This window comes from Gavia stellata, chromosome 12, assembly GCF_030936135.1.
Source record: "Gavia stellata isolate bGavSte3 chromosome 12, bGavSte3.hap2, whole genome shotgun sequence".
Lineage (NCBI taxonomy): Eukaryota > Metazoa > Chordata > Aves > Gaviiformes > Gaviidae > Gavia > Gavia stellata.
The window spans coordinates 16036683-16051650 of NC_082605.1; the positions used below are offsets into that span (position 1 = coordinate 16036683).

General features: G+C 37.3%; 1 protein-coding gene across 1 annotated transcript in view; it reads right to left on the bottom strand.

Annotated features, from left to right (window-relative positions):
* Window positions 1–14968, bottom strand: part of FHIT (fragile histidine triad diadenosine triphosphatase) — a 492535-nt gene that overhangs the window by 425416 nt on the left and 52151 nt on the right. The window contains exon 2 of the mRNA XM_059823354.1: window positions 4304–4425. Coding sequence (XP_059679337.1) covers window positions 4304–4403 — 100 coding nt within the window. The 5' untranslated portion in view covers window positions 4404–4425. The remainder of the gene's footprint in view (window positions 1–4303; window positions 4426–14968) is intronic.

Genomic DNA, 14968 nt, shown 5'->3' on the forward strand with positions numbered 1-14968 from the left:
TTTGGGTTTTTATATATGGTCTATTCCCCACAATCAGAATATTTTCTGGTGGAGAACACTAGATCTCTATGGAAATAGCACGACCAAATAGTCCAGCAAAATTGAGTATATAACAGTTAAACAATGACTTTTTTTTTTAATGGAAAAACCTTTTCAAAATCAATCCCAGATGAAAAGTTATTGTAAAGTGTTCATTCTAATTTATTACAGACACATACATGTGCATTTGCTGAAGGAGTCACACCGTCCACCACATTTCTACAAAATTGCTTGGTCCTGGTAACCCTCAGCTCATTGTTCCCAGCTGGAAAGACTGTTCTTTTTAATAACCAATTCAATAAACTGTTGAAAAATGCTTTGTATAATATAGTATTGCCATAGATCTGATGTTTGTCTCTGTCATTACATATTGCATTCAATCAATTTACAAATGTTGCTCTGTTCCTTTTGAGCTAGTTCTTCTTATGGCATCCTGAACACAAATCCAAAGATCAATACCTTGTCTACTGAAAAAAAATTGGACATAGCAAATTAATAATTTTATTTATAATAAAAAGTCCTAGTCCCCAAATGGATTCTACTAATGTTCAAATTCATTTTTCATGTTTAACACAAGATGAAAGCAAATACCCAGCACAATGCAATGAGAAAGGCAGTGATAAAAAAACAATTCATACTTACTGAAGATGTGAGCAAAACCATGTAAAGCTATGGCTTATGGCTAGGAAAACATCAATAAAATGGTAGGTCATTCACAAAGTATTTGTTACCATATTAAAGAGCAAAAAGTCCATGTCAAAGAGCATATGGATTTTCTTTAAAAAGACACTACAGTTCTGCTCTGAACTATGGAAGCAGCAAGGCTCTGAATGAAATAATTTAAGTAAGAAGACAAGTAGAAGCTTAGCTCATGCTGGTTGCATGAGCCAATTCAGTTCATCTTCTGCCTTTTGTGTGACGGAAACAATGCATTTGCTGACTATAGACACATCCGTGCACTATTCCAGCTATTGAATAGCTACTTCCTGTAAAACAACTACGTAGGTGTACCACAAACAACTACTTTAACAATCACTCTTTGCAGAGCAGCAAGCTAACAGAACTTAGAGGAAAGAGGGACTCTACTTTTCATAGAAAATGGTATTTGTACCTGTATAAGCGTACAAATCCCAGCAAGCTTATACAATAACCAGCTCACCTCCTTCCCACTCCCAAGCTAACTGCTAAGATGTGCGTTGCATACAGTATTCCCACCTAGACTCTTGGCTCCATAACAATTCACAGGCATTAGCAAAACAGAATCACACCATTTCTGTACAAAACAGAAAACTAACATGAAAACACACCCCAAAAACCAATATCTCACTAATCAAGACTGTCCCCAATACCAGGCGCCTGGCTGCTCTGAAATAAGACAGGCAAGTAGAAGGGGCAGGGATGCTCCATCTTCCCCTTGGACCTATATCCAAGAACAGAGCAGGTATGTACTCCTCATTTTGTCATGGGAGCTGAGTGACTCGAAGTCTTCAGACAGACTGGTCAGACACCTCTGAGCCTTAACCATTTTCCTATTAGGTGACAGCACAGGGACTGGATGTCCTGAGGGGAACACCCACTAATTCTGCATACTATGTGTAGCTCTCCCTCTCCATTTGGTTGTGCCAAAGGAGGTGAATGAGTATGCTACTACTGTCAAACACATGCGCATATTTTAGCTTACACAGTAGAAATTCTGCTTTAGTGCCAGATATCCCTCACTCAATAGTAAGAACCCAGTTACTTCCTATTTAAGAGTCTGCAATAATCACATCTTCACTCAACGGGATCTTACTACGAACAAGTTCCTGAGTCCACGAACTAGCATATACCCGTTAGCCAGCAGTCTAATGCTGGGGCAAGTGAGGCAGCTCTCTCCAGGAACAGGGGAATTCTTTCCTTACCATGAATACTATGTTCTTGCTAGTCCTACTCTAGGTTACTATTAGCACAGTTTGACTTCCAAGTGTCAAGCTGAATTCACAGGATTGGCAGCTGGAAATAAACAAAACAAAACTTTGTAATGTGTTAACTGAACAAGCATGCTCTGGCATTGCTCAAATCATGAACACTGAACTCCACGCGATCATTTTGACTGAATTTTTTCCAGAGTACAGCTTCATTTTAAACTATTACAGCAAATTCACAACTCCAATCCTACGTTCTGTTTCAAGATGGAATTTCAACCTTACTAGTTAATTAAAGCCACCACCTGGAGTGAGCTGGCTTTCAAACTGATTTCCTTTGTCTCTCTAATTCACACACATTAATATTTTATTTTCTACTGAAAAAAAATGAAAAGGAATGTCACAAGTGTGCTGAAGACAAGGCAGATAAAATTATTGCAATAAAACAAAGAAAATACAGTTGTTACTGCCAGGTCTTGAGATGAATGCTGCATTATACAGACATTTTAAAGGCTTACAACTGCAAATTGCTCTATTTTACATACTGTATTCTAGCCTTTGCATCAAGATTTTTCTAATTTCTTCTTATTGTAATGAGAAAGGGAAAGGGTTGGGTTTTTATTATCTGAACATTTATTCAATAGAGAAACAAAGACTACATTATATATTACAACACATGAGCTATTAAAACAATGTGACACTATAAAATATGCTGCAATACTCATTATGGTATAACAAAGCTAAACCTGAGCAAATAAATGTATCTGCCAAACAGTCAGCAATAACTATACAACTAGAGTTATAATCTTTAATTATTTAAGAAGGAAAGAAGTTTGTAATAATTAAGTTTTATAGGCTCCTTAAATTGTCATTACTAGGTGCTCACAAAACTTTAAAACAAGTATCTTTAATCTGAAATAACTCTTCTTTATTTTTAACAACAGATGCAATTGTTCACTTAACTGATTAATTGAAAAAAATCATTAACTATTGTTTTTAGACCTTCCACACACAGTAGAGATAACATTTTATTTACTCTCTGATCTGGACAATGCATATACCAACATCCTGGCTCCGGTGTTTACAGACTCCATCTCACAGTGACTGATGTGATAATGTCTTTAGATAGCTTTGAAATTTTTTTTTTTTAATGACAAATCTGTAAATCACATCGATTTACATCAGATACTTCAGAAACTTGAAGTTGAGAAGAACTGTTCGTTTAATTCATTAAGAAATATTGGTGAGGTAGTAACAACTTTAAAACTTCTATAAAGTCTATGCATCTTTGCCATGCATTTATAACCAAATGACCTGACTTCTGGCACAAACAGACACCATTCAAAGCAGGTGTAGACAGAAGTTCTATATTGAACAATGATAATCTACAGAAGTGACGGGAGGAGAGGAAGGTTCCATATTTCAGAAGAAACACACTTATAGGCTTTAAAAAAAAATATTAAAGGTTACTAAATTTTAAATTATACATTAAATTATGAAAGAAACAACATAAAACTGCAGAAGAACAAGAAAGCTTTCAAACTTCAGAGTACTTTCTTCTTTTCCCAAAACACATTCAGCCATTGTCTGAGTTCCTACTAAAATTTTACCATGGACCTCTATGGAAATGAAGTGGTCAGTCTTGACTATTTCTGAAAAGTTCCACCTCTAGCCACTGAAATCAGTACAAGTTACACAGCAGCAGAGTACTGACTGGAAAATAACATGCCACACTACAAAATACACTAACTAGTTACATTTAGCATCTTGCAGAATCAAGCTGTTCTACAGTTTCTAAACTGAGCATTTTACTTACAACATGGAGCTTCATTTTTTCCTCAGGAAATGTGTGCACTATACAGATGGCTTATTTAATCCATTCCTACCTAAATTAATCAAAGCAAGCTGTCCCAAAAAAATAAGAGTCTTCATACAGGATTCTGCTGCCATTTGACAAATTGTGTACATTTAGCTAGGAGAAGTTGAAAATCCTCCATAAAGAAGTTACCACATCTAAAAATAAGTGACATTATTGAAAGGGAAGCAGGATGTGTTATTTAGCATAATATGAAATTTAAACAGTACCACCTCAGATACACTTTAAAATGCTTTTAGTAGCACCTGGTTGTTTATACATCTTCTGTGGTGAAAAGGTCAATAGAAATTCACCTCTAAGGTCACAGTTGCTAAGCAACTGTTTTCGGCAGTTCTGCAACACCAATCAAGCGTATTACATTCCACCGCCTGGTTTCAGAATCAACCCGTGTAGCATCCTACCTGGCATGTGAAGCGCACCGAGCTTCTCCTGCTTTCCCCGAGAGCGCGGGCGCCCATCAGCGAGGCACTGCTCAAAAGGATACGTCCTGGGACCACCGGTTTCCGGTTCACAAGAGCAAAGGAGAGCTCAGTCTTCAGGAAGACTACAGAGGGCTTGACGAGGTGCTGCCCGAATCTCAGCATGATAAATGTTAATCTTCAGGGTCTGAAAAAGACAATAGTTAAGATAACTAAGGGACTGACTTTGCCTTTCCAAACAACAGGAATAAGACAACCAAATAGTCTAGGCAACTTCTGAAAGAACATGCCTCCTGGGCTCACCAAGGCGTTGGGTGTCTTGGAAAGGTTGGTAAGGCTTTCCTGCGAGTATCACTTCTTTGAAGGGATAGTGGAAAGGGCTTCTTTCCAAAGCAAAAATTTTACATACAATTTCTTAAACCCTTTTCTCATCATCTTGGCAGGGCTACGAAATGTCATTTCTCCCTCCCATTTTCATTTGTTCTGCATTGTATAAATTTGAGTCATATGTGCTTGGAGAAGCACAAATAGTATTTCACGTGCCCTTTGCCACAATGCAAATCAATGTACACAGGGCTTATGAAATAAAGAAACCACAATTTCTAAATCAATCTCTCCACTAAATACCTCAATTGAAGAAATACCAACAAATAAAGGAAAGCATATTTAGTCATTTTCCACCATGCTTTTTAGTTTGAGCAACTGAAATGTGAAGACAATCAACAGTTGTGTGCAACATTTTCTCTTACACAAAGAAAGCCAAAGATTTCCACTTTCATTCACTAAAATTTTCTCTCCTCCTGGTAAGGATGAAAATTCTTCTTAAATAACTAAGGCACAATCCTAACAGTGTCTATTTTAGGTCTTTAAGCCCTAGAGTATTTAAAGTATTTAATTCAATAAGAAATATACAAGGTGCTGCAGGGTAAAATACGAAATAATGAAGAATTTCATGAGACACAATACTTCAGACACATCAAAAGCGTTACACTAACATTACCTTGCTTGAACCAAGTGACTAATCAGAAAATTCAGTTTTATAAGTTACTTCAGATGGGGAAAGATACTGTTAGAGTCATGTAGGGTCTTTTGCTGCAGTTCTTTTCTTGCAAGCCTACTGTGTTTGACAAGAACCAAACTTGGTTCTTAATCTAAAAGATTTATTCTAATTTAAGGTTCCACTCCTTGTATCTGCTCCAACAAAAAGTACATATAACAACCCCCTCTAAGTGCACACACTTTGAAAGTGTCTTTGAGAAGTGCTTGTTCTTTGGAAGGAAGTTCTGGCTTTTTAAGCTCCCTGATTCCACAAAAGAACTTAACTAAATTAAATTAAGGATAGCAGATGCATCTAGTCAGACCTTACACCAGAAAAACATGTATAAAACATAGTATAAGATACAGGAACCAATCAGAGGACTACATGTTCAAGTAATAAACATTTTCTAAGCAGGCATTGTGTCTTATTTTTGAAAATCATAGATGTGGCTTGATGGGCATGGTGCTGTGTGGTGTGGATGGGTTGTTTTGGTGTGGGTTGTGGTATGTTTTGTGGTTTGTGGGTGATTTTTTTTTTTTTATGGTTGGACTTGATGATCTTACAGGTCTTTTCCAACCTTAGTGATTCTGTGAAACAAAATGCTTGAGCAGACCACGGAAGTGTGGAGATTTCAACCATCCCTGTTTCAAAGATCTGAAAAGGTTCTATAATTGTTTTTTTCCCCAGGAAGTCAACATAAGATTTAGTGTCTGAGAAGACATGTCCCTTACCGTATATTAAACCCGAAACTTGAGAGCACACAAAAATCAAGTCTCTTTAGCTACTAGAAGAATTGCTTGCATCTCTTTAGCTACTAGAAGAATCGCTTACCAGAGGAAACACTGCTACCTTGTGCTGATGTCTGAAAAAATAATTATTAGGAACTTCAACCAGTCTTCCTCATTTCTCTTAAGCAGTCCATCAGCAACGCCCCTGTGGGGTTTTCTCAGTCTGATTAAAACATGCAAGAATGTTTTTACATGATATGATAAAGAGACATGGTTCTCTTCGCAATGAAGGAAATGTTTCTGATAGAGGAGCAAAACACATTAAATAGCTAGTACTACCATCCAGTGATGAAAATGTAAACTAGTATCTCCAGTAGCTGGAAAATCAAATGTACCACCACACCCGCCGTTGCATCTAGCAATGCTATGGACAGAAATAAAAGTACTACCGATTATTTGTTATTCTGTCTTCCAGACTACTGGTAACTAAAAGCACTGTCCAAAGACATAGAATAGACTTAAACACAGAACCAAGGCTTGAAATAACAGATGCTGATTTTAAAACCTGATGCTTTGAAATTTGATTAGCAGGATAAGGTTGATGACATTGGAAGTAAGGCCTGGATCTCATGCTTCAAAAACTGAGATTCCAGGGAAGCTGGAAATGGATGACGTGGTGCTTTTCTGTTCTAATTATCTATCTAAAACTACTAGAGGCTCTTGTAGGTCTTGCCAGTCTAATGGTGACTCTGAAATGCACTGTTAAAAGTAACCATATTCCAATCTGAAGTGTTTGTTGCAAAATTCAAGTTACAGAATGGAACAGATATTGATAATTACAAGAACCAAGGTTAAATTTGTGTTACAGACTTCATGTTAAGGGCAAGGGCATCCCCCGAGGTAAAAGTTTGTCTGAGTCAAAACATTACTGCAGGTAGTGGATTTGGGACAGACAAGGACCATATTGCAGAGTTGATAAGAAATAAAAACCATTTTTATTTGAACAAAAAATCCAATATGAAGATCTTTTCTTCTAGCTTAAATATCTAAATATCCTACTACATACTTAAACATCCTAGTATCCTACCCAATATTCTACTCTCCATACAATAAAAATGTATTTCTCTCTCTCCCTTTAACTCTGAGGATTTGGAATCCTATTTAGATTTAGTAGCAGACTACTAATCTGGCCTTAGGACCTCCAGTTAACATCTGCATACAAGAGATGTTAAAATCACGGGAAATCCTAAGTGTTCAATGTCTCAAAATGGGAAGAGGTCATACCACAAAGCAGTGGGTACAACGTACCAGAATGATGGAACAGAGCCCATGTTCCAAAACTGACTTTGGGTTTACTTGAAGTTGAGCAGAGCAGTGTGGGTTTACTTGAAGTTGAGACAGTAGGTACTGCTCCAGCAGATAACCTGTGGCAGGCAGGGAAGCAGTGGAATTCCCTGGACCCAAGAAGCTCATTTACAACTGGAAACCAAGGCCATGACTCCACAAATCTCTACATCATCACAGGCAGTTTGTGCAACCTCCAATGAACCTATGGAGAATACGTCTGCAATCCACAGTAACGCCGTAAAGGAGAAGGATCTCTTCAGGATATTCACCATTACCTGGACACTATCAGTTACTGAGCATAATTTCATCACTGGAATGTTTTTATTAAAATTAACCCTAAGCTGTATTGGGAAAAATATGTATCTGATGGCCCTATCAGAACAATGCCATACATCCTTTTTCATACTTCAAGAGAGATTTTCAAAAAGATTTTGTCAGTTGAATTGAAATCCTGTATAAATATACTCAACATTTGCCAAAATAAACATATGCAGCATTATTACCCACAGGGTTTGGGTCACTATTGCTCTCTAATATTGATGGGTGTTTTCAATGCTTAAAAGACAATTTAAAAAATGCCTTTTCAGAAACTGCTACATGGATCTATAAACAGATTCTGTGCACCACAGGATTTAGGTTGACTATACCATGTATTCATAGTACACCTACCACATGCATCATTACTTATTTCACTACCATCTTGTTAAAGCCCAGGAAGGATCAGTACAGGAAAAGCACTGGCCTCACACCTCCCTAAGCAACAGTTTGAAGAATCAGGTTACAGCCCAACTGCGTTGACACAGAATTATTAGAATATTTTTAAATCTCATGCATAGAATTAATGCATATATTAAAACCTTTTCTATTTGCTTACTATACAATAATATATCTGAATAATGTATTTCTGTCTCTTGATTCAGATTAAATAAATACAGCACGTGTTTCAAACAAGTGTGTCAGTTGTATTGGTTGCGCTATGTAATACTGCAGACTTCCCAGCGCTGTTCTCTCCAATTCTGAAAGGGGATTATGGGAATTTTTTTCTTAAACAATTATTCATGATCTATTATATATCACTTAAGCTGTTTTCTGCCCTAGTGATCCTCTGTGTTTTTCTGTAAAGCATGATTGTCTGTGCTCAGAACCAATACAAATGCTAAAAAATACATTAGGGAAATGAGTAATGGGTACAACTGAAAAATCCATGGCTGTGCACACACACTGCAGCAAGGCTGGAATATTCCAGAGTGCAGCGAGGCAGGAAACCGCTACTAGCAGGGCAAGTTTTCAGTCATCTGAATTCTACATGCTTATTGCTTGAATGGCCTGTAAACAAGCAGAAATCAATACAGTACAGGTGCATGCATGCAGGTCATGACATGCAAATAGTGTGTGCACAAGGTTTCCCAGCTGATTGGAATCACCTCACTAAGTCTGCTCCTCCGGGGATTTCCATTTTTCACATAATGAGGAGGTCAGTGCCAGCTAAAACAGAAACTAAATATAATTGGTGAAAGATGTTTCTTCTTTAATGATAGTAGTCTTTCTAATCCCAGTAATAAGCAGGACAATTACATAGTAATGTTAGAAAATGAAAGAAATCCATTTCTGATAAAAGAAAATTTCAGCCCAGTTTAACACAGTTTCTATTCTGACTAGTCAGATGAAAAGTGTATTTACTTTTCTTCACATTGCACGTATGCATTACATTGCCTATTTCATCTGCCTCATTTTCCTAATTAAACTTCCTTCAAGCTGCGTTCCTGCAGTTGTAGGTGGGAATATAGTATTAAAGGCTCACATAGCAAGTAGACTAATTTTACAGCCACAACAGATCTCCAATCTGTATAACCCGTACTTAAAAAAAAATAAAAATTACACTGGCATTTTACATTACACCCAGAAAAATAGGAGTGCTAAAATTAAGAAAAATGTTGAGCTACACTGAAATATTTTCAATTATTACAGTTTTGTAAAATTTCAAGAATAGACACATTGCATTTGCCCAGCTTATATAAATACTACTCATACATTTAACGCATTTTTGAGAGGAAATCTAAACACAGGTCTCAATTCTCCAAGTTTACTTGGTTTTCGGGGCTAGGGGTTTTGTTTTGTGCTTCATTATTTAAATAGCAGAAGCTGTAGAGTCATGGGTGTAAAATACACAGGGAGAAATCTGAACAGAAGATAAGGTTTGCCTGAAGACAGGTCCCTAGGACATCACCATAGGTGTCCACTTGTTACATGTCATCTCTAGAGTCAGAGACCAATAGCCTGGAATACTGTTGGAAATTACTTCCTCTGTACTGACTACAAGGAGTGATGGCACTAATTCTTTAAGGCTGTCTTCCTGCCTCCATAGACCTCCCCAATGGATGCTTAATTGAGATGGAGCTGGTACTCAAAAATGCCCCTTTATTTTATCATACAATTACTTGTCTTTAATGACAAGGTGTTGAGATGACCACCCACTGGGAACCAAGCTCAAGGCTTTTGCTGAGCAATCACGTCAGCACTGTTCTAGGAAAGCTACAAATCTGGTTGTAACAAGAGAACACAAGATAATGCAAAATGGGCTGCTAACTTAAAATGTGTATATTAAAGAAACCCAATTACAATACCATTATCTCTCTGTGCTAATATAAATGAATATTTTTAGAAACAATCCAAGGAGTATTCTTAAATTTTAGATTTTGTAATTTTACCATATTAATATCACCTGTTCATTAATTTTCACACTCCTGATTCTGCTACTCAATTTCACTGTAAAAACACTGCAAATTTATATGGCAAGTGAAAACAACTTAGCTGATGTATTTTTTTTTAAGGTCTTACAAAAAATCGTGAGTTTTTTTTTTTTTTAAATTCAGTACGATAAGACAACTTGTGTCACACACTATAGTTAAGGGAAAAAAGTAACTCTCCAGTAAATGATGTTTATGGCTAACTGCAGATTTTTCCATTGCATTTTCTAAGCTGCCCTTTATCCTACAAAACTATATCCTTAAATGCATATTTGGCATTTTTCCCTTCTGAAAGGTTTGATTACATGGAAAGTGTTATTCCTACTTAGACATCTGAATTCTGCACCATGTTCAAGAAATGATGTACAATGAAGAACTGCCCTGCGTGCTGTCTCCTCTCTCTTCATGCTGTATTATTTTTTACTCATTCCCTCCCCTCACTGCCGCTTTTGTAAGGATGAAATCCACACAATTCAGAATTTTACTCATTTAATCCAAGCACATCTCAATGAATGTCCTTGTTCCCAGCAACCAGGATTTGCCATTTTGATCAAAGAATACTTAAAAACACTAATGAAAAGAAATAATTTTATTCTAAAAATCACTCAGTTTTTCTACTAGCCCTTTGTTCTTAGAGTGGCTTTATCTCTCAGCATCCTCCACTCCCACCCTTGTAGAAGATTTAACTACATATTTTGAGTTCTTCCAGTTTCAGAAAATGGCCTCTAATTAAAAAAACCCTTTCCCTCTCAGTGAGTCAAAATATCACATGCTACTGCTATTTCTGTTCTGAAAAAGCCAAGGAGAATTACAAACCTAGAAAAGGTGCTCAAGTATCTTTGACAGCCATAGCCTAGATTCTCTCCATGGGGACGATATTTAATGCTCTACATGGGGTTGAAGGGAAAAGCTTGTGTGGATTATTTTCCGTTTTCACCACCCACAGAAGCTACTGAACAGAAAGCCCATTAAATGTGATGCATGCAACCAATCCTGGCAGTGTTGACAAGGACCAATTTCTCACATCATACGCAGATTATGATGGACTTGAATCCACTACACGTGGCTTTCCCTGCTTAATCTAGCAGGGAAGAACACATCAAAATTATTACTGTTTAAATATATTACCATTTTCTTAGCATGGTCAATCAAGCTAAATTATCTGCACTTAAAATTATAATAGACTGTGGTCTGTTGCACAGTACCTAAGCACCTGAAGGTGTATGATGCTAAGGGCCATCATTTTGCAATCCCATAGCCTGCCTTTCCCTTGCAGCTCTGTTCCCTTTCAGCCAAGCTGCAGCAGCAGTGTTTCCCAGCCCCTCTGGGACAGTATTTTTCCATTCTGCTCTCACAGTTTTGATCTCACGGTCTTGCACCTGGAAGTCCTGGTATTGCTGTTACAGCAGATTCTCCCAGGGCATGACTGTGACCACCGTGAGAATTGTTCCCTCCTCTGCCCTCTTCTCCTACTGCCTGTTTGTAGCTTTTGGGTTACACCAGTGGACTCAAGAAATTACCTACTCAAAGCTCACTGACTAAGCAGCACCCAACCCTGAGCACAGCACGCTCCAGTTAACATTACTAGCATCACCAGCAGGATCCTGAGGGAGGCCTAATGAGTAGGTGCTGATGAAAACTAGATAGTTCCCAGTTGTACTGGGTCTGCCTGGGATGGGGTTCACTCTCTTTACAGTAGCCTGTATGGTACTGTGTTTTGGATTTGTGACTAAAACAGTGCTGATAACACACCAAGGTTTTGGTTATTGCTGAACAAGGCTTTCTCTTTTTCCCCACTCTGCCCACCACCAGTGAAGTGGTGTATGTCTTCACCTGTGGCTCCTGATAGTAAAGCTCTGTGCCTCTAAACCTGTCTCAACACCCTTTGCGCAACCAGTCTAGCCCTCAACATAATATATTTAAAACAGAACATGCACAAAATTCAAACAAAACACTGTTAGCCTATCTAAAATTTATAGGTCGAATACAATACTAGCATACACTACTTGTATCGGGATCTGAACTTACAGCCCCCAAAATAAAGCAAAACTCAGATCCACTCTAAATGCCAGTATACACAAGTTAAGTTTTAAGGGTAGCCTTAACATGCTACTGAAACATCTTCCTGCTGCCTCCTTTAGATCATCATCTGCTTTGGTTCTTTTTCCCTTTTATTTATTTATTTTAAAAGTAAACTTTTTTTTTTTTCAAAACTATTCCTCTTCAGGCATTAAACAGCTTGTCTACTGCACCTGATAAGCTAATGTGTGGGTACACGCAGGCACACACATGGAAGTCTGTCCTCAGTTTCCTCTCTCCTAGTTGTCTGGTCCACCATTGCCATGACTTTTACAGTCTTCATTTAAAAAACAAAACAAAATGCAAAAAAACAACCAAACAAAAAAACGTAAAAAACAAAAATCCCAGCCTGCCCCCCCCAAAAAACGCCCACAGCCCCCCCAAAAACAATTCAAACCTCCAGACACCCAAGTCTTTGTTGACCAAGAAGGATACAGACACTTAGAAGGAAGTGAACAGCTCTGTAGCAACACTGTAAAGCAATTACAACATTGACAATTTAATCCACAAATGCAGAATCAAGCTAGATATCAAAAGTGATATACCCATCCATAATACATGTAGAGGGCATAAATATTTTTAAATTATGTAGAAGTAGTTGTCAAATTCATTTCTACAGCAAGCATTTTAGAATAAAAATTAGGCCAAGTTATTTGTTTCTTATAATTCAGGTAAGGAGTGCAAAGTTACACACAATAAATGAAAAGGTTTGTAGAGGCAAAAGAACTGCATAATCCATTAAATTTAAAGAAAAATGAGGGCTTAGAAGAGTCACAAAAGCACTAAACACACACCACATCCCTCAACTGTCCATATGTATACTGTGTTCACTAGAAGATGACTCATATAGCATTTAACTATACTGAGAAAATAATTCCGGCGGCGGAACCTCATTGTTTGCCTCTGTGCTCAGGTAACAGCTCAACCTTTCCATGTACTAAGACTTGTTTCCAAACATCACATTATAATTTTTTTTTTTTTTTTTTTTTTTTTTTTTGCTATTTTGACACCCCAGCTATACCTGCAACTTTACTTTTTTCAGAAAACTTTTATGATGACTAACAATGAAATAGAATTCCTGTCTTGCATTATACTGGAGTTGGTTTATGTCCATTTTATGCCAGAATACATAAGCATGAACTTAACACACTGCAGTATTACAGAAGGTATCTTTCAAACAGAATCCCAATTCCAAGACTTGATCTAGACCTCCACATTCTTCTCTGCTAGACATCTGTGCCCACTTTTCCTCATATTAGCAGAGATGATCCAAGATTATGATTCCTCCTTCCATCGTCATCCAAGAAGATGACATGAATCCAAAGAAAAGTCTGATAACTAAGAACTTTTCAAAATCCATGTATCAGTGATTTTAAGGGAGATGTTTTATGAAATGGGATACAGTCAACAGGTTCACGTCCTCATTGACTTCTACTGAAAGGGCAAAATATGTACAAGCATACATATGCAATAAAATGAATGATGTTCACAAATCTTTCCTTAGTGTTAACCTCCTAGGAAAAAAAAAACCATCCAAACAAACAAAAAACCCCATGCACATTATATTTTAAACATAGTTTAATAACTTGCATCCACCACAGCTATTATCCTGATGCATGGAGAAATCAGGGGGTTGGTTTTGCCTCTGCAAGTCATTCTGATGAACGAGACCTTTAGTGTTGCAATAACTATTGTGAGTAATGGAACAATCAATGGCTTTTATTAAGAAGGAACACTGAATAATGTATTACCAACACCAAGATGAAGGAAAAATACATTTTTATCAGGAAAAAATGTTAATTTCAATCATGCCTTTTTTTTAAAGCAGAAAGGTGAAAGGCAGAAAAGGAAAAATTTAAGCAAATGCTACACAGTGTGCAGTAAATGGCAGAAATTATAATGTGAAAATCCTTTTTTCTAGGGTGGCTACCTATGGCTACATTACATGCTGGAGGAACAATAAAAGGTTGTGACATTTCTTGAGATATATAAGTGACTGGTGGAGGTAAAGATAGGGGAGGAAGGTCACTATAGAGACTAGCACACTGCACATCGAAACACTTGAGTTAAAGCTCATTTCTTTTGAGGCTACAAACTTAGAGAGCTGACATGATGGAACAACTAGGAATGTTCTTTTGCTGTACCTTTCAGTGGAAAAAAGTGGCTTTAAAAATGCAGAGAGAAGAAAAAGCTGTCATGTTTTAGCATTCTTATTTATCACTCATATAGCACTACATAAAGTCACTTTATAGGCTTTAGAAATATACACCAAGACTAAAGCCTTCCCCTGAAGTGGCTTACTATTTCCTTTGAGTGAATGCAATTTGGACATCTATAATATTGGACAGAAGAGATAGGACAAATAGAGTTGCAGAAGAAAAGCTGCAGGGAGCTAAGTGAAAAGATTCAAGGAGTAAAAGTCCATGGAGAGAAAAGAGAAATGGCTCTTCCCAAAATTCTGTGACAATATAAACCAAAGCACAATCAGAAAGAGAGCGAGCACAGGGTGGGCTATGGCAAAAGGATGGTCCACACAACTCAGGGCCAGCACAAGTCCAGCCAAAATAAGTGTGCGATGAGCAAGAGATGTTGCATGGTGATTTTCCAGACACAGCCCAAAATTTTTTAACTTCTGTCACTGAGAAACCAGTTACATTACTTCAAAAACCCCTGTTGATTCAGTATACAGTTTTAAAGATTGATTTTCTGCGTTTTGTTCTTTTGTCTTTTAAACTTTTTGATACTTCTTCAGATGAAACTACTTTAGCTAAAGGACTGCAGAGTTAGAGT